The following is a 23,995-nucleotide window of genomic DNA, read 5'->3' on the forward strand; positions in this document are numbered from 1 at the left end:
GCAAGCTTCTGCAAGCAGAGTCGGTGGGGAAGCCAGGTTCACGTAATGACCGTGCAAACTAACTTAACCACTGCATTGGTTCGCTTAACAGCTTGTGACAGGAAAGGTCGTAAAATGGGGCAAAACTCGCTTAACTGCCTCGCTCAGCAGCGGAAAAATTGGGCTCCGTTGGGTCGTAAGGCGTAAGCTACTACCTGTAGCAGAAGAAGGAAAACTTTCCCAAGCTCCCTTCAACACCTGGGCGAGAAGTTCAGCGGGGCCCCAGGGCAAGGGATTATGGGAGTTGGAGTCCCAGGGAACCGTTGCCCCCCTCCCCAAATAACCTTTCTCTCTTCTCTTCCCACTTTCGTGGCTTTCCCCAAAGACAGCTGCAGGAGGCTGCGCAGCAGAACCGGACTCTGCGCCAGGAACTGGAGAAGACGAAAGGGGAGCTGAAGGCTCGCTCTCTGGAAGGTAAGGGGCCAGTCTAGATAGCCACTGGGTGCCCGCTCCGAGATCCGCCCCTCGCCCAAGTTGGCCTGAAGGGTTTTCCCAGGCTCGGGTATTCATTGGTCTGCTGAGGGTCTTCGCGGCTTCCTTTGGTAGCGCTGAGAGTCAGTTCCCCCCCCCCCCCAAGCTGCCAAGTCATAAAGGTTGGGGAACCACTGCCCTAGGAGACAAGATGGCCTCAGAGCATCTGCAAAGTGCTCTTCTGCACCGAGGATGCGGATTTGGATGGCAAGGCAGACGTGTTGCACTGTTAAAGGCATTAGCTCAGTGGTTCTCCACCTGTGGATCGGGACCCCATTTGGGGTCGAACGACCATTTCAGGGGGGTCGCCAAACCACGCAATCCGCCATTTTTTCCCCCCTTTTCCTTAGCTGTGCTATTCCCTTTTATTCTCTTGGCTTTTGAAAGCCAATAGAAGAGACTCTCTTGAATAGAGTCTAATTCTATTGGCTTTCCAAAGCCAATAGGAATTGTCCAGGCTGTCTCTGCCCTGCTGAGCCCGCCAAAAGTCCCATTCTCCAAACGGTGCTGCACCCAGTTGAATAGTCCTCGACTTACGACCGGTTGAGTAGTCCTCGACTTACGACCGGTTGGGGGTCGCGGCATTAAAAAGGTTGAGAACCACTGCATTAGCTATATCAGAGGTCCCCAATCTTTTGGGCACCAGGGACTGGTTCCATTGGGAGAGGTTTTTCCGCAGATCGGTTTTGTGTGCTGCCTGCATCCCACGGATGGGGCTGTGCTCGTTTGTGCGGACTGGGGGTTGGGGACCCCTAAGCTATATCATTGCAGCTAAGCACTTCTGGCAAACCAGTGAAGTTTACCCAGAAAAGGGTTTCCTAAGGATTTCCTTGTGGTACCCTATCCAAAATATTAACCAGGCCTAACCCTGCGAGCTTTGGGGATCCAACCAGCTTAGGCAGCTGCTCTTTCTGCTCAGACTTGATGGAACAAGTACTTGGACACAAATTACAAAAAAAATTGTCTTCATTATAAAGAGCCAGTTTGGTCTGGTGCTTAAAGCACCAGGCTAGAAAATGGGAGACCGTGAGTTCAAATCCTGCCTTAGTAATGAACGCGGGCTGGGTGGCTCTCAGCCATTCTCTTTCTCTCTCAGCCCAAGCTACCTCACAGGGTTGCTGTGTTAGGGAAAATAGGAGAAGGAAGGTGCATCTGGATATGTTTGGTGCCTTGAGTTATTTGTAAAAATAATAAAGCGGGATAGAAATCAATCCCTAAATAATAATAAAAATAAAGCATTTACTTTCATCAGCCAAGACAAGTCATTTTTGTTAAATTAAAATTAGATTAAATTAAAAGGGTAGTTGGCCATAGCAGTGAGCAAAAATAAAATAGGAATTGAGTGGTGCTCCTGCCCTTAAATATTTATTTACTTTATTTTTACAAATTGCTCGGCCCAAGGTAATGCAGTTGGAAAGGGATTCCTTTCGTTCAAACAGATTTACGTCCTGAAGGTCTGAGCTGCTTAGCAAACGGAAACACATTTTCTGTCTTCTTAAAATGAATTTGAAAATAGAAGTGACTTTTTCTACACATCCTGTGCTGCATCAAGTAAACCGTGAGCAGCAAAAAAACAAAACAAAACCCAGAAGCTGCCCTTTTGAAATTGTTCTTTAATTAAAAGCTTCCCGTCTTAAGAGGAGTTGCTGTTTTAAACATTTAATTCTAATCACAGCTCCAAATAGAGGCAACTCTAATACGACTTAATTTTAGGTCATCTTTCAGTTTGCCCCAACTGGTCACAGTTCAGATTTTTGAGTCTTTAACTTAATGTATCTCAACCTTGGTAACTTTAAGATATGTGAACTTCAATTCCCAGAATTCCCCAGCTACCACAGCTGGCTGGAGAATTCTGGGAGTTGAAGTCCATATATCTTAAAGTTGATAAGTTTGAGAAACATTGCTTTGACTCCTACAATTCCCCTCCAGAATGTGGTTGAATTCTGAGACTTCTACTGCTAATCCAGGAATTAATCCTGTTAATTCCATTATCAAGGGATTAATTAAAGGTGTAATAATTCAAGAAAGATCCAGGATCGTTCGGCACCACAATCCACAAAACCTCTCCATTTTCTCTGCTCTTCTTAACAGGTCTCAAGTCTCAAACACCCCTGATCCCTTTCTTCTTCCGAAGCACCAGCGTAAGTTTTCACTTTGGACAGATACAAGTAGTCCTCTACTTATGACCACAGCCGAGCCCAACATTTCTGTCACTAAGCGAGACTGCTGTTAAGTGCGTTTTGCCCCATTCACTTGCCACAGCTGTCAAATGAATCACGGCCGTTGTTAAATTAGTCACACAGTTGTTAAGTGAATTCTGGCTTCTCCATTGTTTTGGCTTGTCAAAAGAGGATCACGTGACCCCGGGACATTGCAACCATCATAAATATGAGTCAGTTGCCAAACATCTGAATTTTGATCACGTGACCACGGGGATGCTGCAATGTCGAAAGTGTGAAAAACAGTCACTTTTTTCAGTGCTGTTGTAACTTCAAGCGGTCACTAAATCAACTGTTGTAAATCAAGCACTCTCTGTATAATAAATTCTCTCAAAGTCAAATGAAAATGATATAGTCATTTTAATCTACACTGACAGTGAAAATTCATCCTCTTTGTCTCCTGGTTAATCAATCAAGCAGAATAGAGGTGGAAGGGATCTTGGAGGTCTTCTAGTCCAACCCCCTGCTCAAGGAAGAGAATTACAAAAAATGCTCTTCACGTTACATCCTAGTCAGAGTAGAGGGAACCTTAAAATTTGACTAATACAGCTATTTTGCATTTGCAAGACAATTTTGCACTAATCTGGATATAAATGCTAATCTGCTCAGACTCTAATTGCAGAGAGCCTTAAACTTCAGCTAAGATGATTTGATTGGGTCTCTGTGTTTTAGATATATCAATATAATAGATTTCTTGTTGATGGTTTTTGCCTCCAACCATTTGATTGGGTGGCTTAAAAAACTTAAATTTGGATGATCATCACAAATAATAAAATGCAAATGAACAAATAAATAACTTTACCCAGATTTGGGACACACACAAGTGTTAATGCTTGCCCAGCATGGTGAAAACCATTTCTATAAAAGTTTTAAGAGGATGCAAAACGATTATATTGTGGCCTCAAAAGAGCAGAGAGAGAAGAAAACCTGCTAAGATTTGGGGCCTGCAAGGCATCCCAGAGAGGAGCCTTTAGTGACCCAAATCCGGACGCTGGACAAGCCCGTCTGCCCCCTTGTTTTTCAGAAGGACGCCATCGCTTTTGGGAACAGCCCCGACTCCCAGGAGGCGCGGAGACCGTCTGAGGAAGCTCAGCTGCACCCCGAAGGCAGGAGAAGCCTCCGGTCCAATGTAAGTCCTGCTTGGAATGGAGAGATCTTTCCCCATACAGCTAGTCCCCGACTTACGACTACAGTCTCACGTTATAAGCTGCCCGGCGCTGCCTTGTGGCGAGATGGGCAGCAAATCAATCAATCGATAAATAGAGAGTGGAACATGTACTGCAAAGCAGTGTGGTTGTTAAGTGAGTCACACACAACTTTATGACTCCTTTCCCCCACGGTCATTAAGCGGAGCTGGTTCCTCCCCATTGACCTGCCTTGTTGGAAGCCGCGATGATGTGATCCCCAGGATGCTGCAGACGCTGTAAATGCATATCAGTTGCCCACATTCTGATGACGTGACCGTGGGGATGTCAGGGTCATAAGTGTGAACAACGGTCATGATTATCCTTTTTCAGTGCCCCATCTAGTAGTGATGAGCTTTGAATGGTCATTAAACAATATGCTCATAAATCAAGGACTACCTGTAATGGGAGCCCTCCCTTCGTCCCTCCCTCCCTTCCTTCCTCCCTCCTTCCCGTTTTCCTTCATTCTTCCCTTCGCCTCTTCCTTCCTCCATTCTTGTTCTCCTTCCTTCTCCCTCCCTCCCTCCTTTCCTTCCTCCCTCCTTCCCGTTTTCCTTCATTCTTCCCTTCGCCTCTTCCTTCCTCCATTCTTGTTCTCCTTCCTTCTCCCCCGTCCCTCTCTCCCTCCCTCCTACTGGTTGGACTAGATCAGGGCTTTTCAACCTTTTCACCCATTGAACCACTTTTAGGATATGGCAACATCCGAGGACCACCAGTCGCCTAGCAAGGTGTCAAAAACTTGATGACCAAAAGTGATAAAGTACAGGTGGTCCTCGACTTACAACAGTTTGGTTAGTGACTGTTCGAAGTTACAAAGGCACTGAAAAAAGTGCCCCCAAGCCACAGCCGAGCAAGACACCTGCCCGCCTGGCGGCGCTCTTCCTCCTGTCCGAGGTTTTCATTGTTGTGAGCATTTCTGTTGAGGATTGGCAGTGGGGGTGGGGTGGGGTGGTGTTTGGTTTTTACTCCCCCTCCGTCTGCTGCGTGGTTGCAGCAGGTTTTGGTCACTTCACATGACCCTGGGACACTGTGACCATCATAAATATGAATCAGTTGCCAAGCATCTGAATGTAAATCACAAGACCCTGGAGAGGCTGCAACATTCCAGCTGATTGGCATTCTTCTGGCTCAGCAGAAGCACCAGGATCAGTGCTGCTTTGCAGCTGATTGGCGCTTCTTAAGGGCTCAGCAGAAGCGCCAGGATCAGTGCTGAGCTCCAGCTGGAGCCTGGCGCTGATCTTGGTGCTTCCACTGAGCCCTGACAGCCCCAAAGAAGCACCGATCAGCTGGAAAGCAGCACTGATCCTGGCACTTCCGCTGAGCCCCGACAGCCCTGCAGCTCCAGCCGTCTCTCACTCAGGCTTGTGCGGTGCTGCCACCGGTTCAGCTCATTCCTCTCCCCTGCTACCACTTTTCTAGGATGGTCACGTACCACCTGCCAGATGCCCATGTACCACAGGTGGTACCCGAACCACTGGTTGAAAAGCCCTGGACTAGATGACCTCCAAGGCCCCTTCCAACTCTGGGATTGTGTGTTCTGTATGCCTCTTATTTTCTCTGCCAATTCTTGAATTCTCACTTCAGGGTACAATAAAAACCCAACTCAAAAGCAGAGATAGAAAGAAAGCATTCCCTTTGGCTTAATAAATAATTTGGGCAAAATAATTAGCAAAGGGCTGATAAAATGTTGTCTGGGCCAGATGTGGCAGACGACAATGGGGAGAGACTCCCCTTGAACCTGGAAAAAGATGGGCAAAACACAGAAACCAGGTTAGCATGAAGTATTTCAATCTTTGTTTTCTCTGCCCCCCCCCCACAGACACACACACACTTTTTTAATATTTTTTTTTTCATACAGGCAGGAGCCCCCCTTGCAGAAAGCAGCCATTCTGGATGCCTCAAGGTGAAGACCTAGGGCTTAATCGTGAAAATTTAAAAAATTGTTGTCATTTTTCTGCATTGAATCATTTTGCAAACTTTCTCCCTGCTGTGTTTTCCCAGCCCAGAACGCACAGCTTCAAAACCCACAGCTTCTTGGCTCCCACCAAATGCATGCGCTGCACATCGCTGATGGTCGGGCTGGTCCGGCAAGGCCTAGCTTGTGAGAGTGAGTAGACTCTGGTAGGGCACAAAATGTGGTGGGCGGGGGGCAAGGAAAAGGGGCTATAACAGCAATCTCTTTACATTACTGTTTAACACATTTTCATTTTGGTGCATGAGGACTAGAAACATAACTTGATTGCAGGAAAACAGACCATAGCTCAATTAAAAGGCAGGGAAACGATTGCTCAGCAGCCTGCACCATCTGGTTCTTTGTCTACAGCAGTGGTTCTCAACCTTTTTAATGCCGCGACCCCCCCCCAACCGGTCGTAAGTCGAGGACTACTCAACCGGTCATACGTTGAGGACTATTCAACTGGTGCAGCACCGTTTGCAGAATGGGACTTTTCGCGGGCTCAGCAGGGCAGAGACAGCCTGGACAATTCCTACTGGCTTTTGAAAGCCAATAGAATTAGACTCTATTCAAGAGAGTCTATTCTATTGGCTTTCAAAAGCCAATAGAATAAAAGGGAGTAGCACAGCTAAGGAAAAGGGGGGGAAGATGGCGGACTGTGTTGTTTGACAACCCCCGTGAAATGGTCGTTCGACCCCAAATGGGGTCCCGACCCACAGGTTGAGAACTACTGATCTACAGCTTAGCTATGATAGACATCAAAATGTTCTGGGCAATTTCAACCAACACAATGGCTGGCTGGGGAATTCTGGGAGTGGAAGTCCACACATCTTCAAGTTAAAAAACACAGGTTGGAAGAGGGGCTGATTTTTGGCCACTCTAGGACAAGATAACTCTCTTCTTGCTTTTTTTGTTTGTTTGTTTGTTTGCTTTTCGCCCTTCTTCTTCTTCAGCCTGCAACTTTGTCTGCCATGTGTCCTGTGTGGCCGGAGCTTCCATCTGCCCCGTGCCTCCGGATCAGCTGCAGAAAATCCTGGGGGTGAATCCGGTAAACGGAACCGGCACCGCCTTTGAGGGATATTTATCGGTAAGTGACAGCTTTCCCAAACTTAGATAGGGCAGACCTCAGAAAGGGCACTTTTCCAACTTCAGGATTTTCATCCAAAGTTTGACTGACCTGGAAAAAAGCTAAGGCTTGGGCTGGATGGGACACCACCAAGAGATCCAAGGGTGGAGGCTGGGTTATGAATTAGAAAAGATAGATGTAAACCTCTTCCAGACTAAACGTGAAGTTACAGGACAAGAAGTAACAGGTGGAAGATTATCAGAAAGAGACCCAACCTAGAACTAAGGAGAAATTTCCCGACAGCGGGAACAATTAACCTGTGGAAAGATTTGCCTTCAGAGGTTATGAGGCTTTTAAGACTGGACATCCATTTGTCCGGAATGGCAAAGTGTCTCCTGCCTTGGGTCGGGGTTGGACTAGAAGACCTCCAAGGTCCCTTCCAGCCTTGTTAGTCTATGTTTTCTGTTCTAAGGGGATCTGCCCTGCGGGAATGAAAATATTTCTTGGATAAAAGAAATCCTGGCTATACATTAATGTTCCTATTTGTCTAACCCAGTGGTTCTCCACCTGTGGGTCAGGACCCCATTCGGGGTCGAACGACCATTTCACGGGGGTCGCCAAACAACGCAGTCCGCCATTTTTTCCCCCCTTTTCCTTAGCTGTGCTACCCCTTTTATTCTATTGGCTTTTGAAAGCCAATAGAATAGACTCTCTTGAATAGAGTCTAATTCTATTGGCTTTCAAACGCCAATAGGAATTGTCCAGGCTGTCTCTTGCCCTCCTGAGCCCGCCAAAAGTCCCAGTCTGCAAACGGTGCTGCACCAGTTGAGTAGTCCTCGACTTACGACCGGTTGAGTAGTCCTCGACTTACGACCGGTTGGGGGTCGCGGCATTAAAAAGGTTGAGAACCACTGGTCTAACCTACTTAAACCCACCCCCCCTACCACCCCCCACTTCCCAGAGCAAAATACAGGGTGATTATAAACGAAATAAACAAAATCTACTTAACTTTAAAAAAAAATTATACAATAAACAAATTCGTACTTAACCCTTAACTCCCTCTAAACTTTAACATCATAATAATATAAACAAATCCGTTATAAACCGTTTATTATAAAATTCTATAAATAATCATTATTATTTAAAAAAAATTAATCGTAAAATAAATTAATGTATAATATAGACAGGGTAATTTTGAGAGAGGGGCTGCTCGGGTATCTCCCCTGAATTGTATCTGAAGAGGGATGAGAGGGGAAGAGGAAGGGATGGAAGGAAGTACGAGGGGAGGAAAGGAGGAGGGGAAGAGAGAGGTGAGGAGAGGAGAGAAAGAAGAGGGAAGTAAGGAAGGAAGGTAGAGAGGGCGGATGCAGTCTGGAGGGAGGTGGGCGAGCGACACCTAAGGTTATGTGTATGAATTTATTTTAAAGGTACTTTTTATGTGAATGTATTGAAAAGGTATTGAATGTATTGAAAAATGGAAAATAAAAACTTTTTTTATAAAAAAAAAAGAAAAGAAATCCTGGCTATTAAATTTAAGATTCTAAGAAATTGGAGAATTACTAAATAAGAATATTACTTTGTATTATTAATTGGTTGCTGCAGACGGTGAGAATCATGTATAGATCAGAGGTGTCTCTGAAACTTTAGATTGTGGGGGAACCATGATAGAAATTGGGGTCAATTAAAATTTGGAAATGAAAAAGATCAACGTTAAATTGAAAATATTAATGGAAAATTAAAATTAAGAAAAATGTATTAGGTCATTGACTGTCTAAAACAGTGGTTCTCAGCCATTTTAATGCCGCGACCCCCAACCGGTCGTAAGTCGAGGACTACTCAACCGGTCGTCAGTCGAGGACTACTCAACACCATTTGCAGAATGGGACTTTTGGTGGGCTCAGCAGGGCAGAGACAGCCTGGACAATTCCTATTGGCTTTTGAAAGCCAATAGAATTAGACTCTATTCAAGAGAGTCTATTCTATTGGCTTTCCAAAGCCAATAGAATAAAAACGAGTAGCACAGCTAAGGAAAAGGGGGGGGGGAAATGGCGGACTGTGTTTGGCGACCCCCATGAAATGGTCGTTCGACCCCAAATGGGGTCCCGACCCACAGGTTGAGAACCACTGGTCTAAAAGATGGAATGTTAAATTAATTAAGATATGTATAAACTGAAGATTATTGATGAATGCTAGAAAGTTATTTTCTGTTTGATTGATAGAATAAGAATTATGTTGGTTTGAATATGAGACAGTATATATTAAGGGGAAAGAGAGGGAATTAGTTGTCGTAATACTTTGAGATTTGTATTGATGATATTTAAATGGAATGGAATTATTGTACTCAGCTGCCATGTTGCTTTTCAAATATGCAAGTGTAATATTAGAAAATTAATAAAAATTAAAAAAAAATATGAAAATATTTCTTGGACTTGCACCTGCTTCTCTGGAGAAAGCAAATTTGCCCATTTCTCTTTTTATCCAAAGGTGCCCAAACCCTCTGGGGTGAGGAAGGGCTGGCACAAGGCCTTCGTGGTTGTCAGCGACTTCAAGATTTTCCTCTTTGATGCCTCAGAAGGAAAAATCTCGCCGGGTGTCATGCATGTCACAGATATGCGGTGAGTATATATTCTGGCTAGGGAATTCTGAGAGTTGAAGCCCACCTGTCTTCAGGTGGCCAAGGTTGAGAAGCTCTGGGTTAGATTGTTGGTGGCCTTGTCAGATATCTTAGGGAAACCCAGTGATGATTCATAGAGTGTATTCTGTTCCAAACTGAACAGGTTGCTTTCTGTCCAATCCAAACAGATAGATAACTCAGAAGAATAAACAGAAAATATTGCTTTTATTTCTAGGAATTCTAAACAATAACTCACTGTTAGGTAGATCCATCCAGAAACATACTTTGCAATATTGGTTTATTCCCCAGGTAAATTGACATTGGATTTTCCCCTCTTCTCTTCCTGAGCATCACATATTGGTGAGGATCTCCTAACCGTGTGGCTAGGAACCATGTGGCTGGTGAACAAAGGATCCCACCTGGCTTGTGTCCAGGAAGTCTCTCAATGACCTTTGATACTCCTCCCACTGACCCATCAACATACGTAGCATTTTAACCCAATAACTGCCAGACACTCCAACACACTGATACCTGCTCTCTAGTTAGGGCTACATAGAGCTATACGGTCCATGGAGCTATACGTTCCAGAATAGAGTGGCTCAGAGGAATTTGAGGCATGGGTCAAATTGATGGGCCAGATTAGGCTCCTGAGATGGAAGTTCCTGACCTCTATGATATTACCTTTTGCCATTTTCTCTATTCACTTATATTAAAAAGATGTTGAGACTCTGGAAAGACTGCATAGAAGAGTAGCAAAGATGATTAGAGGCCTGGAAATTAAAACATATGAAGAACGGTTGCAGGAATTGGATTACTCTGTAGTCTAATGAAGAGAAGGACAAAGGGCAACATGATGGTAGTATTCCAGTAATTTGAGGGGCTGCCAAAAAGAGGAGGGGGTTCAAACTATTCTCCAAAGCGCCAGAAGGCAGGACAAGAAGCAACGGATGGAAACTAATCAAGGAGAGAAGCAACCTGGAACCGAGGAGAAATTTCCTGACCATGAGAACAAATAATCAATGAAATCTTAAATTGTGGCTCCTGGGGGTTTTAAGAAGAGACTGGACAGCCATTTGTCCAAAATGGTACAAGGTCTTCTGCTTGAGCAGGGGTTGACTAGAAAACCTCCAAGGTCCCTTCCTACTCTGTTATTCTGTTATTTTTAAGTCACACTTAAGAAGGAACTGGGTACATTTTTTTTCTCACTTGTTTTTATCCTGATGACAGGGATGAGCAGTTTTCCGTGGCTCCTGTCCTGGCCTCTGATGTCATCCATGCCAGCAATAAAGATGTGCCTTGCATCTTCCGGGTAAGGGACGAAGAGATGTTTAAAATGGGAATACCTTTGTCCGGTGCTATCTTATCTCAATGGGGACTTTGCTGATGCTTTGAGTTGCGGTTAATGCAAGACCTCAGAGAAATGAATGAGACTGGTTGAGTGGCCAACGAGGATATTCCAGCTCACTTGCAAAAATAACAGGGATCCTAAACTGAGGTTTCTCCATGTGGGGCAGCTTCTGAGTTCCTTATCACCACCAAGTGGAGCTTCCCAGGGTTAAAGCTCAAAAAAGGGGTCTGTGCCAGGTTTGGGGGGGGGGGAAGCCTCTGAAAAAGCAGGATTTGAAAATGCCTGAAGACAGTATGGTCAAAAAAGGCAAGATAGCGGCCACAAGGGTGTGGTCGAAGCCTCTGCTGTTTTCGTACACTCATATTTTTACTAGTATATCAAAATATGAAATACCACGAAGAATGAAAATAATGGGAAAGTCGAGGAGGAAAAAGAGGAAGAAGAAAAAGTATAGGGGAAAAGAAAAAAAAAACATTGACTTCCGACTCTTTTTAGCACAATAGAATGAGATAATAGCATACAGCCTCAGCTTTTTATTTTTACAAGATACTATATATAGCTACTTCTTGACTTACGACCACAATTGAGCCTCAAATTTATGTTGCTAAGCGAAACATTTGTTGTGAGTTTTATCCCATTTTACGACCTTTGTTGCCACAGTTGAGTGAATCACTGCAGTTGTTAAATTAGTAACAAGATTGTTTAGTGAATCTGGCTTCCCCACTGACTTTGCCTGTCAGAAGATCACAAAAGGGGATCACAATGCAACCATCATAAAGACTTGACAGTTACCAAGCATTTTGATCACGTGTCCAAACGTCATAAGTGTCAAAAATGGTCATAAGTCACGTTTTTTCAGTGCCGTTGTAACTGTACGGCCACTAAATGAACTGTTGTAAATTGAAGGCTACCTTTATATGATAGCCATTTCTATAGCAACAAACAGAACCCAAAACAAAGTTTCATTCTTTTCCAACTGCGAGGACTGGTTATAAGTCATTTTTTCAGTGCTGTCATAACTTAGGTCACTTAAAGTCACTTAGGTCACTTAAAGTCCAGAAGTGGCCCCAGCTGTTTTTAATATGCTTCCACATTTGTTCCTGTGTGCCGTCCATCTCCTTAGCTTGCAGTGTCCAGCTTTGCTGGGCACCGGCTGGTGTCCACTTGCTCACCCCATTCCTTCCACAGGTGACGTCCGCCCAGCTCTCCTGCCCTCCCACCACCAGCTCCATGCTCTTCCTGGCCGATAGCGAGGCAGAGATGCGGAGGTGGACGCAGGTGCTGAGCGAGCTGCACCAGCTCCTGCGACAGAACCGGCACTGCGAACGCGCAGTCTATGTGCTGAAGGAGGCCTACGACAACGGGCTGCCCTTCATCCCCCATGCCCTCTCGGCTGCAATCATAGGTGCTGCCTGAAATACGGTTCTGGGAGTCGGAGTGGGTGGGTCTGTTCTGCTCCTCCAGGGCATTGTCTCTGGAACAGGAACAACAGCCTTGATTTGTGGTGGACCACTCTAGGAGTCTCCAACCTTTCCAGTTTACAGACTGGCGGGGGGAGGGGATGGCTCCGTGCAAGCAGTGGGTGTACATGCTCCCATGCACAGCTCAATTTACACAAGTGGTGAGTGCACAAAGGTGCTGCTCACGCAAATGCTGCTTCCCACATGAGTGCCCGCCCAGCTGTGAGACTCGCCCACCACTTGAGTGGCCCAGTTCCAAACAGGCTGCGGCCTGGGGCTGGACTACACTAATTGTGATGGTGTGTCTGTTTTTGCAGACAGGGATCGTCTTGCTCTGGGTACGGATGACGGAGTTTTCCTTGTTAATCTCAGGACAAACGGTGAGCAATCCACTTGGTCCCAACTGATCTGAGCTGTTTCTCTCTCCCTCTCTCTCTTTCTCCCTCCCTCCCTCCCCCTCCTCTCTCTCTCTCACACACACACACTGAGAGTTGGTTATGGTTGATCTTGGAGAGTTTCTTTTACAGGCTTAGCATACAGGTTAGTCCTTGACTCACAACCACAAATGAGATTGGAAACTTCATCGCTAAGCGATGCAGTTGATAAGTGAATCCCATTTTGCAACCCTTTTTGCTGTGGTCACTAAGTGAATCCTATGGTGATTACGCAAATCCAAAGTTGCAAAGGGTGATTGTGTGACCCCGGGATGCTGCAATCATTGTAAATACACGCTTGGTCACCAAGCGTCTAAATTTTGATCCTAGGTCTGTGGGGAGGGAATGATGGTTGTAAGTGCGAAGACTAGTTATAAGACATTTTTTCAGTGCTGTCATAACTTAGGTCACTTAAAAAAATGGTCTTATGTCGAGGCCTATAGGTAGTCCTTGACTTACAACCATTTATTTAGTGATCATTCGAAGTTACAACGGCACTGAAAAAAGTAACATGACCCTTTTTCACACTTATGACCGTTGAAGCATCCCTAAGGTCACGTGATCAAAATCCGGACACCTGAGAAGTAGCCTGTGTTTATGACGGTTGCCCTGCCCAAGGGTTAGGGCGGCCACTTGTGACCTTCCAAGCACAGTCAATGGGGGAAGCCAGATTCACTTAAGAAACGCATGACTCACCACTTTCAGGGACTCGTTAACCACTATGGCAAGGTTGTAAAATGGGGCACAACTGAATTCACAACAGCAAGCGAAATTTTTCGGCTCCATTGTGGTCCTAAGTCAAGAACTCCCTTGTACTTGTATTGTGTGTGAATTGTTGTGCAAAGCTAGAGACTAAGTTGATTTGGGAAGCAAGCTAAATCGTCTCGCTTGTTTGGAAAGCAACATGATACAGGTAGTCCTCGTCTTAACGACCACCACTGAGCCGAAAATTTTGCTTGCCAAGCAAGACAGTTGTTAAGTGATTCCCCCCCCCACACACACATTTTATGACCTTTCTTGCCACCGTGGTTAAGTGAATGACTGCAGTTAAGTTAGTAACAAGTTTCCCATTGATTTTGCTTGTCAAAAGATTGTAAAAGGGGACACTGCAACCGTCATAACTATGAGTCAGCTGCCAGGTGGCCCAGCTGGTCCTCTCAGGAAGGCATGACTCTTGACTCCATTAAGGTTAATCAAAAGAACGTTTACTGAGAGAAAGTAGATGCAGTAAAGTCAGGCGGAATCTAACAGTCTGTGCAACGCACCAAGCAATTTTTCCCATTCCAAAACCCAGCCCCCTCTGACCAGACCACTGGCTATGTGATGCCACAAGTGTGTTTTGAGAAGGCTGAGGTGCAAGGCAGATAACAGGTCATCCTCAGGGCACAGAGGCCTTGGAACCAGGCTGGAACTGGCTGGGAAGGAGTCTGCTTCGTTTCCGAAGACAATCCCCCTCCCTAATTCCCAAGCAGTTACTGCAAAAGCGAAAGCATATGACGAATGCCAGCAGGGCCTTCTCCTCCTCCCCTCCCCCAACAAAATGGCAGGACACCAGCATGGTGGACCTGACACTGATTGTTCACACCATAATTTTCCTGCTCCTGATTTTCCACCAGTCTGCCCGGAGGGTGCTGTGATGGCTGCAGCTGCCGACCCCTGACCACGAGTCTCATCCCCTTTTCTCCCCTCCAGATGTGCTGCAGCTGGGTGACTGCCGGCGGGTGCAACTCTTGCTGGTCTCCCCTGAAGCTCAGCTGCTCTCCGTGCTCTGTGGCAAGAACCATGGGGTCCGCATCTTCTCGTGGGCAGAGCTGGAGACTCCCGAGGCACTGGGAACCAAGATGGTGGAGGCCAAAGGTTGCCAGGCAGTGGCGGTGGGGCTGATCTGCTGCAACACGACCCCCGTGCTCTGTGTGGCCTGCAAACGCCAGGTCCTCTGCTTCCAGCTGACCGCCACGCACCCACCCTACCGTCGTATCAAGGAGATCCAAGCGCCGGGCTATGTCCAGTGCCTAGATGTGCTGGGGGACCGGCTCTGCGTGGGCTACCCATCTGGCTTCTCTCTCTACCCTCTGCTCAACGAAGGGTCCCCAGTCAGTCTGCCCCAAGCGGACGATGTCCGGGCCTCGACCGTGGCACAGATGGAAGCACTAAAAGCCATGGAGGTCAGCCTGAGTGAATTCATCTTATGCTTCAGCGGTTTCGGCCTCTATGTGGACGCACATGGCCACCGCAGCCGTTCCCAGGAGCTGATGTGGCCGGCCGCTCCTCTCAGCTGCTGTGAGTGGGTTGCAGATTTGGGGGGGGGGCAGCTTTGGCTGGGGATGATAGGTGCTGTGGTTCATCCCTTCTCGTGGGATCTGTCCATGCCTCTGGGCTCCCATGCAGTGCTGAGTCTACAATTGGCGTCTGATGCCGCTCTTGTTTTGAATGCATCGGAAGGAGTAATTAGGATGTTCATTAACAAAGAATAATTTCAATTGTAATTCTAATTTGATGTCAGTGAAATGAGGCAAATGCTGAAGTGGCCGTCAACCCCTCGGCTACAAAGCCCAGCGCATGGTGGCTTATTTGATAAACCAGCATTAAGCTGATTGCAGTGTAATCGGCAGGATTGCAGCAGGATGTGGATAGCTGCAGAAATGAGGGGCAGACTGGGCACACTGGCGTTAACCCCATCCTCTTTTCCATTTCAGGCTATAATGCCCCTTATTTGTCAGTATTCAGCGAAAACAGCCTGGATATATTTGATGTCCGGAAGGCCGAATGGATTCAGACCATCTGCCTGAAAAAGGTGCCTGCCGTGTTCTCTGTCCCCCAAACAACAACAGGTTAAAACTCTAGTAAATGAAAGAGGCACTAAATCAGCAATTAGGGTGCAGCCAGCCGCGAGAGCTTTCACAAAATGGATGCTGTGGGTGTGAGGCTGCTGCCCGAAAGACCTGCATTCCTGGACATAAAATAGCTTGATAGGGTGGATGCCTTTAAGCTGAGTCCTTGATTTACAATCATCTGTTTAGTGACCATTTGAAGTTACGACAGCTTTGAAAAAAGGGACTTATGGCCGTTTTTCACACTTACGACCGTTGCAGCATCCCCGTGGTCATGTGATCAAAATTTGGACACTTGGCAACTGACTCATATTTATGATGGTTGCAGTGTCCTGGGGTCATGTGATTCCCCTTTGGCGAACTTTCTGCGGCTAAGCAAGTTAAGTGAGTTTTGCCCCATTTTACGACCTTTCTTGCCACAGTTGTTAAGGGAATCACTGCAGTTGTTAAGTTAGCAACACAATTGTTAAGTGAATCTGGCTTCCCCAGTGACTTTGCTTGTCAGACGGTTGCAAAAGGGGATCACGTGACTCCGGGACACTGCGACTGTCATAAATATGAGTCAGTTGCCAAGTATCCAAATTCTGATCGCCTGACCATGGGGATGCTGCAACGGTCGTTAAGTGTGAAAAACAGTCCTAAGTCCCCCTTTTCACTGCCGTTGTAACTTTGAATGGTCAGTAATTGAATGGTTGTAAGTCAAGGACTACCTGTATGTGAATGAGGCAGGTGCCATGTCGTCGTACCCAGTCCTGCTTCTTCCAAGACCAGGTGGCTCCGTATGTGTCTGAGGGAGAATGGGGTGTCTTAGAGGAGGTGCCAGGGGTGTGATACACAACCCATCTGTTCAGTGGTGGGATTCAAATAGGTGAACAACCGGTTCTCTGTGTGGATGCCGCTTCCGGAAGTCCATTCTCGGCCTGGGCAACAAAAAATTAGCTACCGGTTCTGCCAAAGTGATGCAAACCGGCTGAATCCCACCACTGCATCTGTTCCCAAAACGTTTTTCTCTTTGATTCGGAGTTGGTGTAGAGCAGTGGTTCTCCACCTGTGGATCGGGACCCCATTCGGGGTCGAACGACCATTTCACGGAGGTCGCCAAACAACGCAGTCCGCCATTTTTTCCCCCTTTTCCTTAGCTGTGCTCCTCCCTTTTATTCTATTGGCTTTTGAGAGGCAATAGAATAGACTCTCTTGAATAGAGTCTAATTCTATTGGCTTTCCAAAGCCAATAGGAATTGCCCAGGCTGTCTCTGCCCTGCTGAGCCCGCCAAAAGTCCCATTCTGCAAACGGTGCTGCACCAGTTGAGTAGTCCTCGACTTACGACCGGTTGAGTAGTCCTCAACTTACAACCGGTTGGGGGTCGCGGCATTAAAAAGGTTGAGAACCACTGCTGTAGAGAAAGGAGGAGTTGGCTTGCTTGCAATAGGCAAGGATGGTTGTCCTTTGTGTGTGTGTTGTCCTGTGTCCCTCCTTGATGTTGAAGCTATAGCAGGAGAGCGGAGGCCGTTGGCCCACTGGGGGGTTTGGGATTTGGGAGAGGTGAACGACAGTCATTGATCCCTTTGTTCTCCGGTCAGGTGCGTGCACTGAATCCCGAAGGCTCTTTGTGCACCTTTGGCAGCGAAAAAGTCCGTCTGACCTACCTCAGAAACAAAGGCGCAGGTAAGGAGGGTCCACGAAGCAGGTAAAGCGGGAGAACCAGGACTTTGCAGAGGGAATGGGAGCTGCATTTGCACAACACGCTTGACCTGGGTCTGAATGCACCTCGTTTGTGGGTCCCCAGATTTATTTATTTATTTATTAAATTTGCTTGCCATCCACCTTACTGGGCGGCTTACATCAAAATGAAACCAGAAATATGTGTGTGTGTGTGTGTATGTGTTTATGTATCTATATATGTGTATATCAGTGATGGCGAATCTTTTAGAGACCGAGTGCCCAAATTGCAACCCAAAACTTATGCATCGTCGGGCGCCGGGTGGGTGTGGCCCATTGGGTGGGTGTGGCCCATTGGGTGGGCGTGGCTGCGGTGGTAACAGCAGACTGGGTGGGACTAAAAAGTTCAGTCAATCAATTCCAACTTTGCAAGATCTTTTTTTTTCCTGCGAGAAGTTGAAATTGACTGATTGATTGAACCTTTTTTTGGGGGGGACATGGCAGCGGAGGCCTAAAGCGAAAAGGTTTTATAAAACCCAGCTGAAGGCCTAGGACTGGGGCGACGGTGCGTGCCCACAGAGAGGGCTCTGAGTGCCGCCTCTGGCACCCGTGCCATAGGTTCGCCACCACTGGTATATATAAATAAAATCACGTTAAAATTGCAATACAGGTAGTCCTCGACTTACCACCACAATTGAGTCCATCATTTATGTTGCTAAGTGGGAAATGTGTTAAGTGAGCTTTGCTCCATGTTACAACTTTTCTTGCTTACATTTGTTAAGTGAATCACTGCAGTTGTTGAATTCTGACTTTGCCTGTCAGAAGGTCACAAAAGGGGATCACGTGACCCCAGGACACTGCAACCGTCATAAATGTGAGTCAGTTGCCAAGCATCCGAATGTAGATCATGTGCCTATGGGGATGCTGCAATGGTCGTTAAGTGAAAAATGGTCATAAGTCACTTTTTTCAGTGATGTTGAGACTTCGGTCACTAAGTGAACTGCTGTTAAGTCGAGGATTGCTAATCAAAGTGGCTGAGTTTGTGATCACAGACAAGCCAATCCCAGTTAGAACTAGCCAAGCTGGCACGCTGCACGATTCACTTAAATCAGTGGTTCTCAACCTGTGGGGTCCATTTGGGGTCGAATGACCATTTCATGGGGGTCGCCAAACAATGCAGTCTGCCATTTTTCCCCCCTTTTCCTTAGCTGTGCTCCTCCCTTTTATTCTATTGGCTTTTGAAAGCCAATAGAATAGACTCTCTTGAATAGAGTTTAATTCTATTGGCTTTCCAAAGCCAATAGGAATTGTCCAGGCTGTCTCTGCCCTGCTGAGCCCACCCAAAGTCCCATTCTGCAAATGGTGCTGCGCCAATTGAGTAGTCCTCGACTTACGACCGGTTGAGTAGTCCTCGACTTACGACCGGTTGGGGGTTGCAGCTTTAAAAAGGTTGAGAACCACTGACTTAAATCATTCACTGACACAAGTGCATTGTGCAAATCTAAATTTGATGTGAGGAGCCTGAATTTCCTTCCTTCTTCAGACCAGGATGAGTTTGAAATCCCCAAAACCACCGATAACAGCCGGCGGTACCTCATGAGAACTAGACACAAGCGATGCTTTTCTTTCCGGATCTCTGAGGAGGAATCGCAACATCAGAGGAGGTGAGGCTGATCGGAGAGGGGCAGCCTGGGGATTTTGTGACCACTGCTGTTCAGAAATTATGCAGGCTGTTGCAAAAATCCAGTGCCGTTCTCAGTGAAAAATTTGCATTACAGGCCAAATTTGTTAATTGTAATCCTGGTTGTCCCAAAGGTGCTTTTCCAAGATGCAAGTGGACTTTCTTGTTTTTCTTTGAAGACATTTCGCTTCTCATCCAAGAAGCTTCTGCAGCTCTGACTGAATGGTGGGGAATGGAAGGATTTATACTCCTTGCAGACAGCTGGTCCTTTGCCTCCTTTGAGAGGCCATTTGGAGCTTGACCTGTGTCCTCAGGGTCACCTGAGTGGTGCAAATGGGTTTGGAACACTGTGCTTTCAGCAGTTCCAATAAGAGTCCACATCCATTTGCACCACTCAGATGACCCTGAGGACACAGTTAAACTACCATGTGGCCTCAACGACTCTCTAAAGCAGTGGTTCTCAACCTGGGCGATATTGCCCCCCAGGGGGCGATTTCGTTTTTCAGGGGGCAAAGGAACGAAAAAGGGGCGATATGGGGGTGATGGAGCGAGAAGTTTTGGGGACACTTTTGAGACTTTTTCGTACAGCGAATCGCTGTATATCCGTCGTACAAAAACATCAGATCGCTCGCTATTAATGGATTGAATTGTGTTTTCAAATGTTCCTCCAGTTAGCTTCAGTACAGAACGCCGTACATATGTGAATACGCATTGCTTATCTTCATGCGTGTTGCGCAGCAGCCTCTACCCATACAGTGACGCACCATTGGCCAGAATATGGGAGATATGGGAAAAAGACTGGAAATAAATTATTTGCATCGATATGTCCTGATGACAATTTTAAAGAAAACAAAAAAAGTGTTTGCATAAATTGAAGAATTCTTTCCTATGTTGTGATTGAGAGGTTGTGTTGGGGGAGGGGGGCGATGACAACTTCCTCATTGGCTCAAGGGGGCGATTCGTTCAAAAAGGTTAAGAACCACTGCTCTAAAGGAATGCCAACGACCAGCTGTCTGCAAGGAATGTAAACCCTCCCATTCCCCACCATCCAGTCAGAGCTGAAGAAGCTTCTTGGATGAGAAGCGAAACGTCAGAGACCCACGGTTGCCTAGCTATCATTCCTCCCACTTTTGCCTTCCACGATCTTGTCAAACTATGAGTGCAGGGAGAAAATGGAGGCGAAAGGGCGCATCAGTCTTGACATGCTAGACGCTGCCCCTCTGTCTCCCACAGAGAGATGATGCGCAACCCCAGCCTCCGCGCCAGACTCATTTCTTCCCCGAGCAACTTCAACCACCTGGTCCACGTTGGGCCGAGCGAAAAGCAGCATCAACTACAGGATCTACACTTGGTGAGTCACCGCGGTTCTGCTACCCTTTACATCAGGGGTCCCCAACCCCAACTGGTACTGGCCATGGCCCATTTGGAACCAGGCCGTGCAAGGCCAGGTGCACGTGCTCACCTGCTGCTCGCACGGAACCATTTCCTCCCCACCCATGGCTGGTCTGCAAAGCCAGAAATATTGGGGACCATTGCTTTATACAGCTGATTTCTCCCAATCTCTCACCAGCTTCCCCCCTGTTGGATCAGGCAAGTGATCCAGTGGCTCAATCAGAGTGCGTTGCGCCAAGCCACAACATGAGTCAGCTCACAGGGTTGTGTGGGGGAATAGAATAAGGTGGATGTGAATCTACAACTGCAGGTGCTATTTGCCTGTTAAAACAGCCCCCCCGCCCAATTTGCAAAGGCTTGGCACCTCGTTCTGGGAAATCAGGGGGTGCCACAAAAGACATAATCATATTTTGTGCCCTCCTGACTTAATGCCAGAGTAAAACCAATAGCTGTAACCCACAAGCCACAGTTTATTATAAATGTATCACCTAAACCGGTGCCCCTCAAACTGGGGTTTGGGGCTCCTGGGTGTCCCCAAAGTGAAGTAAACATTTTAAAACTTCTATTTCTAACACAATAAATATAACCTGCATGAACCAATGCTCTTTGCGGTCCTCCCATCATTTTTAAGAATACAAAGGGGCCCAAGTCCAAAATACTTGGAAACAGCTGGTCTAGACCATGATTGATAGCAAAACCCACAGTTGACCAAATGATGGTTTGGTTGTAAAGAGGCAATTCAGCCTGGAAATCTTCAGTTTTGCAGCCCTAGCACAGGAAATGAACTGCCCTGTTGTGATCTATGATCCATTAGGCCAATGTTTCTCAACCTTGACAATTTTAAGGCATGTGGACTTCAACTCCCAGAATTCCACAGCCAGCATTGCTGGCTGTGGAATTCTGGGAGTTGAAGTCCACATGCCTTAAAATGGTCAAGGTTGAGAAACACTGCTTTAGGCATAGAATCCAAATCAGGTGAAATATTAGTACCCCTTTATACCTGTTTTGGTCACATTACAAAAAAGATGTTGAGACTTTGGGAAAAGTACAAAGAAGAGCAACTAAGATGATTAAAGGCCTGGAGACTAAAACATACGAAGATCGGCTGCAGGATTTGGGTTTGGCCAGTCTAGAGAAAAGAAGGACTAGAAGTGTCATGATAGCAATATTCCAGTATTTGAGGGGCTGCCACAAAGGTGTGTGTGTGTGTCGGGGTGTCAACTTACTTCCAAAGCACCAGAGGGCAGGACAAGAAACAATCGATGGAAACTAATCAAGGAGAGAAGCAACCTGGAATTAAGGAGAAACTTCCTAACAGGGAAGACAATTAACCAGTGGAACAGCTTGCCACCAGAAGCTTTGGATGCTCCATCACTGGAAGCTTTTAAGAGGCTGGACAGCCACCTGTCTGGAATAGTATAGGGTCTCCTCGTTGCAGAGGGGGCTGGACTAGAAGACCTCCAAGGTCTTCCTTCCAGCTCTATTCAGATTGATTTTAAAATTACTGCATGCAAGAATTGGGCATTTCTTAAAACTATGTCTGTAGACAATTCACCTTGCAGTCCTTTCAACCCAACATTGTTTATTCTCCATCCTGCAACCTTGACCCACACCCAGGCGCAGGAAGAGAAGAGGCGGGAGGCCGATGGTCGAATGCGCTGCAGCAGCCTCTCCGAGATGCGACGGCCATTGCCTGAGGACCACAACGGGAGCCCTCTGGGCCCTGCTGCCTTCCGTAAGAAGCACGCTGGGAAATAAGGGCCACACGGGATTTGGGCGGGGGGGGGGTTAAGGGGTCCTAGAGCAGCGGGGTGGGGAATACGGGTAGTCCTCAACTTACGACAATTGAGCCCAAACGTTCTGTTGCTGAGTTTTGCCCCATTTTGCGACCTTTCTTGCCACAGTTGTTAAGTGAATCATCTCAGTTTGTTAGGTTAATAACACAGTTGTTAAGTCAGTGGTTCTCAACCTTTTTAATGCCGTGACCCCCAACCAGTCGTAAATCGAGGACTACTCAACCAGTCGTAAGTCGAGGACTACTCAACCGGTGCAGCACCGTTTGCGGAATGGGACTTTTGCCGGGCTCAGCAGGGCAGAGACAGCCTGGACAATTCCTATTGGCTTTGGAAAGCCAATAGAATGAGACTCTATTCCAGAGAGTCTATTCTATTGGCTTTCAAAAGCCAATAGAATAAAAGGGAGGAGCACAGCTAAGGAAAAGGGGGGAAAAAATGGCGGACTGCGTTGTTTGGTGACCCCCGTGAAATGGTCGTTCGACCCCAAATGGGGTCCCGACCCACATGTTGAGAACCACTGTGTTAAGTGAATCTGGCCTCCCAATTGACTCTGCTGGTCAGAAGTTCGCAAAAGGGGATCACAGAAACCCAGGACTCTGCAACCGTCATAAATACGAGTCAGTTGCTGAGCATCTGAATTTGGATCACGTGGCCATCGGGATGCTGAAGCAGTCATAAGCGTGAGAAACAGCCATGAGACACTTTTTTCAATGCCCTTGTACCTTCTAAAGGTCACTAAACAAACTGTTGTTAAGTCAAGCTATAACTGCCTGTAACTGCAGCAGTGGTCTTTCAGCAGGCCTTCCAGCTGCATGGGCTTTAAATCCCAGAATTCTCAGGAGTAGCCATGGTCTCTGGGGAACTCTGGGAACTGAAGTCCACCCATCCAGGGCCTCTCTTGAAAGAAAGACCCCCCCTGCAGTTTTGATCTCGTGCTAATTGTCGTCTCCGTTTTCTTGCCACGCAGAAAGACTAAAGACAGGCAGTTCGGTCTCCGACAACTCCTCTTTGACTCCGCCGTCCCTCTTCTCCGACGTTTCGTCGCTGGGAGAGGTAAGGGACGCAAGAAATGGAAACTGAGTCCAAAACTGGGAGGGGGGGGTGTTTCCCGACCTGTGCTTGCGGTGGTTGAGCGGAGCTGCCACAAAAAGCCAACGCAACCCTAGATTGGAGTGACAGAATCCACGTGAAGTACTAGTGCCCCTTTACAAAGCCTTGGGAAGGCCACGCGTGGAATTCTGCATCCAGTTTTGGTCATCACCAAACTGGTCTCCTGCTTGGGTGGGGGAATTGCACTAGATGACCTACAATTTTTATTTTATTTTATTTTTAAAATTTATAAGCCGCCCCACTCCCAAAGGACTCTGGGCGGCTAACAATAAAAAACACATAAAACATAACAGAACAACAATACAAAGACAATCATCCAGGGGTAAGGTTTTATAAACCCCAGGCCTGCCGGAAAAGCCAGGTCTTAAGTAGCTTACGGAAGACCAACAGGGTGGGAGCGGTCCTACTCTCCGGGGGGAGCTGGTTCCAAAGCATGGGCGCCATCACAGAGAAGGCCCTCCTCCGCGGCCCCGCCAAATGGCACTGCTTGGCCTACGGGGCCTGAAGGAGGCCCAGCCTGTGGGATCTAACCGAAGGGAACTATGAGGTAGTAGGCGGTCTCACAAATAGCCTGGCCCTGAGCCATATAGGTCTTTAAAGGTAATGACCAACACCTTGAATTGGACCTGGAGACCAATAGGCAACCAGTGCAGCTCATGGAGGATAGGTGTAACGTGGGTGTATCGAGGAGGACCCACTATCACTCGCACGGCTGCATTCTGGACCAACTGTAGTC

At 46.9% G+C, this 23,995-nt stretch overlaps 1 protein-coding gene across 2 annotated transcripts in view; it reads left to right on the plus strand.

Moving 5' to 3' along the window:
- The window catches only part of CDC42BPG (CDC42 binding protein kinase gamma), a 73,768-nt gene that overhangs the window by 47,786 nt on the left and 1,987 nt on the right, over positions 1-23,995 (plus strand). The window contains exons 20-36 of one of the 2 annotated variants that reach the window (XM_039359894.1): positions 365-453; positions 2,602-2,651; positions 3,754-3,858; positions 5,772-5,816; positions 5,915-6,020; positions 6,821-6,954; positions 9,418-9,548; positions 10,775-10,856; positions 12,084-12,300; positions 12,673-12,735; positions 14,482-15,069; positions 15,486-15,583; positions 17,202-17,286; positions 18,824-18,944; positions 20,195-20,312; positions 21,971-22,088; positions 23,117-23,202. In XM_039359894.1, the coding sequence (XP_039215828.1) occupies positions 365-453; positions 2,602-2,651; positions 3,754-3,858; positions 5,772-5,816; positions 5,915-6,020; positions 6,821-6,954; positions 9,418-9,548; positions 10,775-10,856; positions 12,084-12,300; positions 12,673-12,735; positions 14,482-15,069; positions 15,486-15,583; positions 17,202-17,286; positions 18,824-18,944; positions 20,195-20,312; positions 21,971-22,088; positions 23,117-23,202 (2,236 nt within the window). The remainder of the gene's footprint in view (positions 1-364; positions 454-2,601; positions 2,652-3,753; positions 3,859-5,771; positions 5,817-5,914; positions 6,021-6,820; positions 6,955-9,417; positions 9,549-10,774; positions 10,857-12,083; positions 12,301-12,672; positions 12,736-14,481; positions 15,070-15,485; positions 15,584-17,201; positions 17,287-18,823; positions 18,945-20,194; positions 20,313-21,970; positions 22,089-23,116; positions 23,203-23,995) is intronic. The other variant, XM_039359895.1, reaches the window with a different exon arrangement.

This window comes from Crotalus tigris, unplaced genomic scaffold, assembly GCF_016545835.1.
Source record: "Crotalus tigris isolate CLP2741 ecotype Arizona unplaced genomic scaffold, ASM1654583v1 scf7180000019143.106728444:792265, whole genome shotgun sequence".
Taxonomy (NCBI): Eukaryota; Metazoa; Chordata; class Lepidosauria; order Squamata; family Viperidae; genus Crotalus; species Crotalus tigris.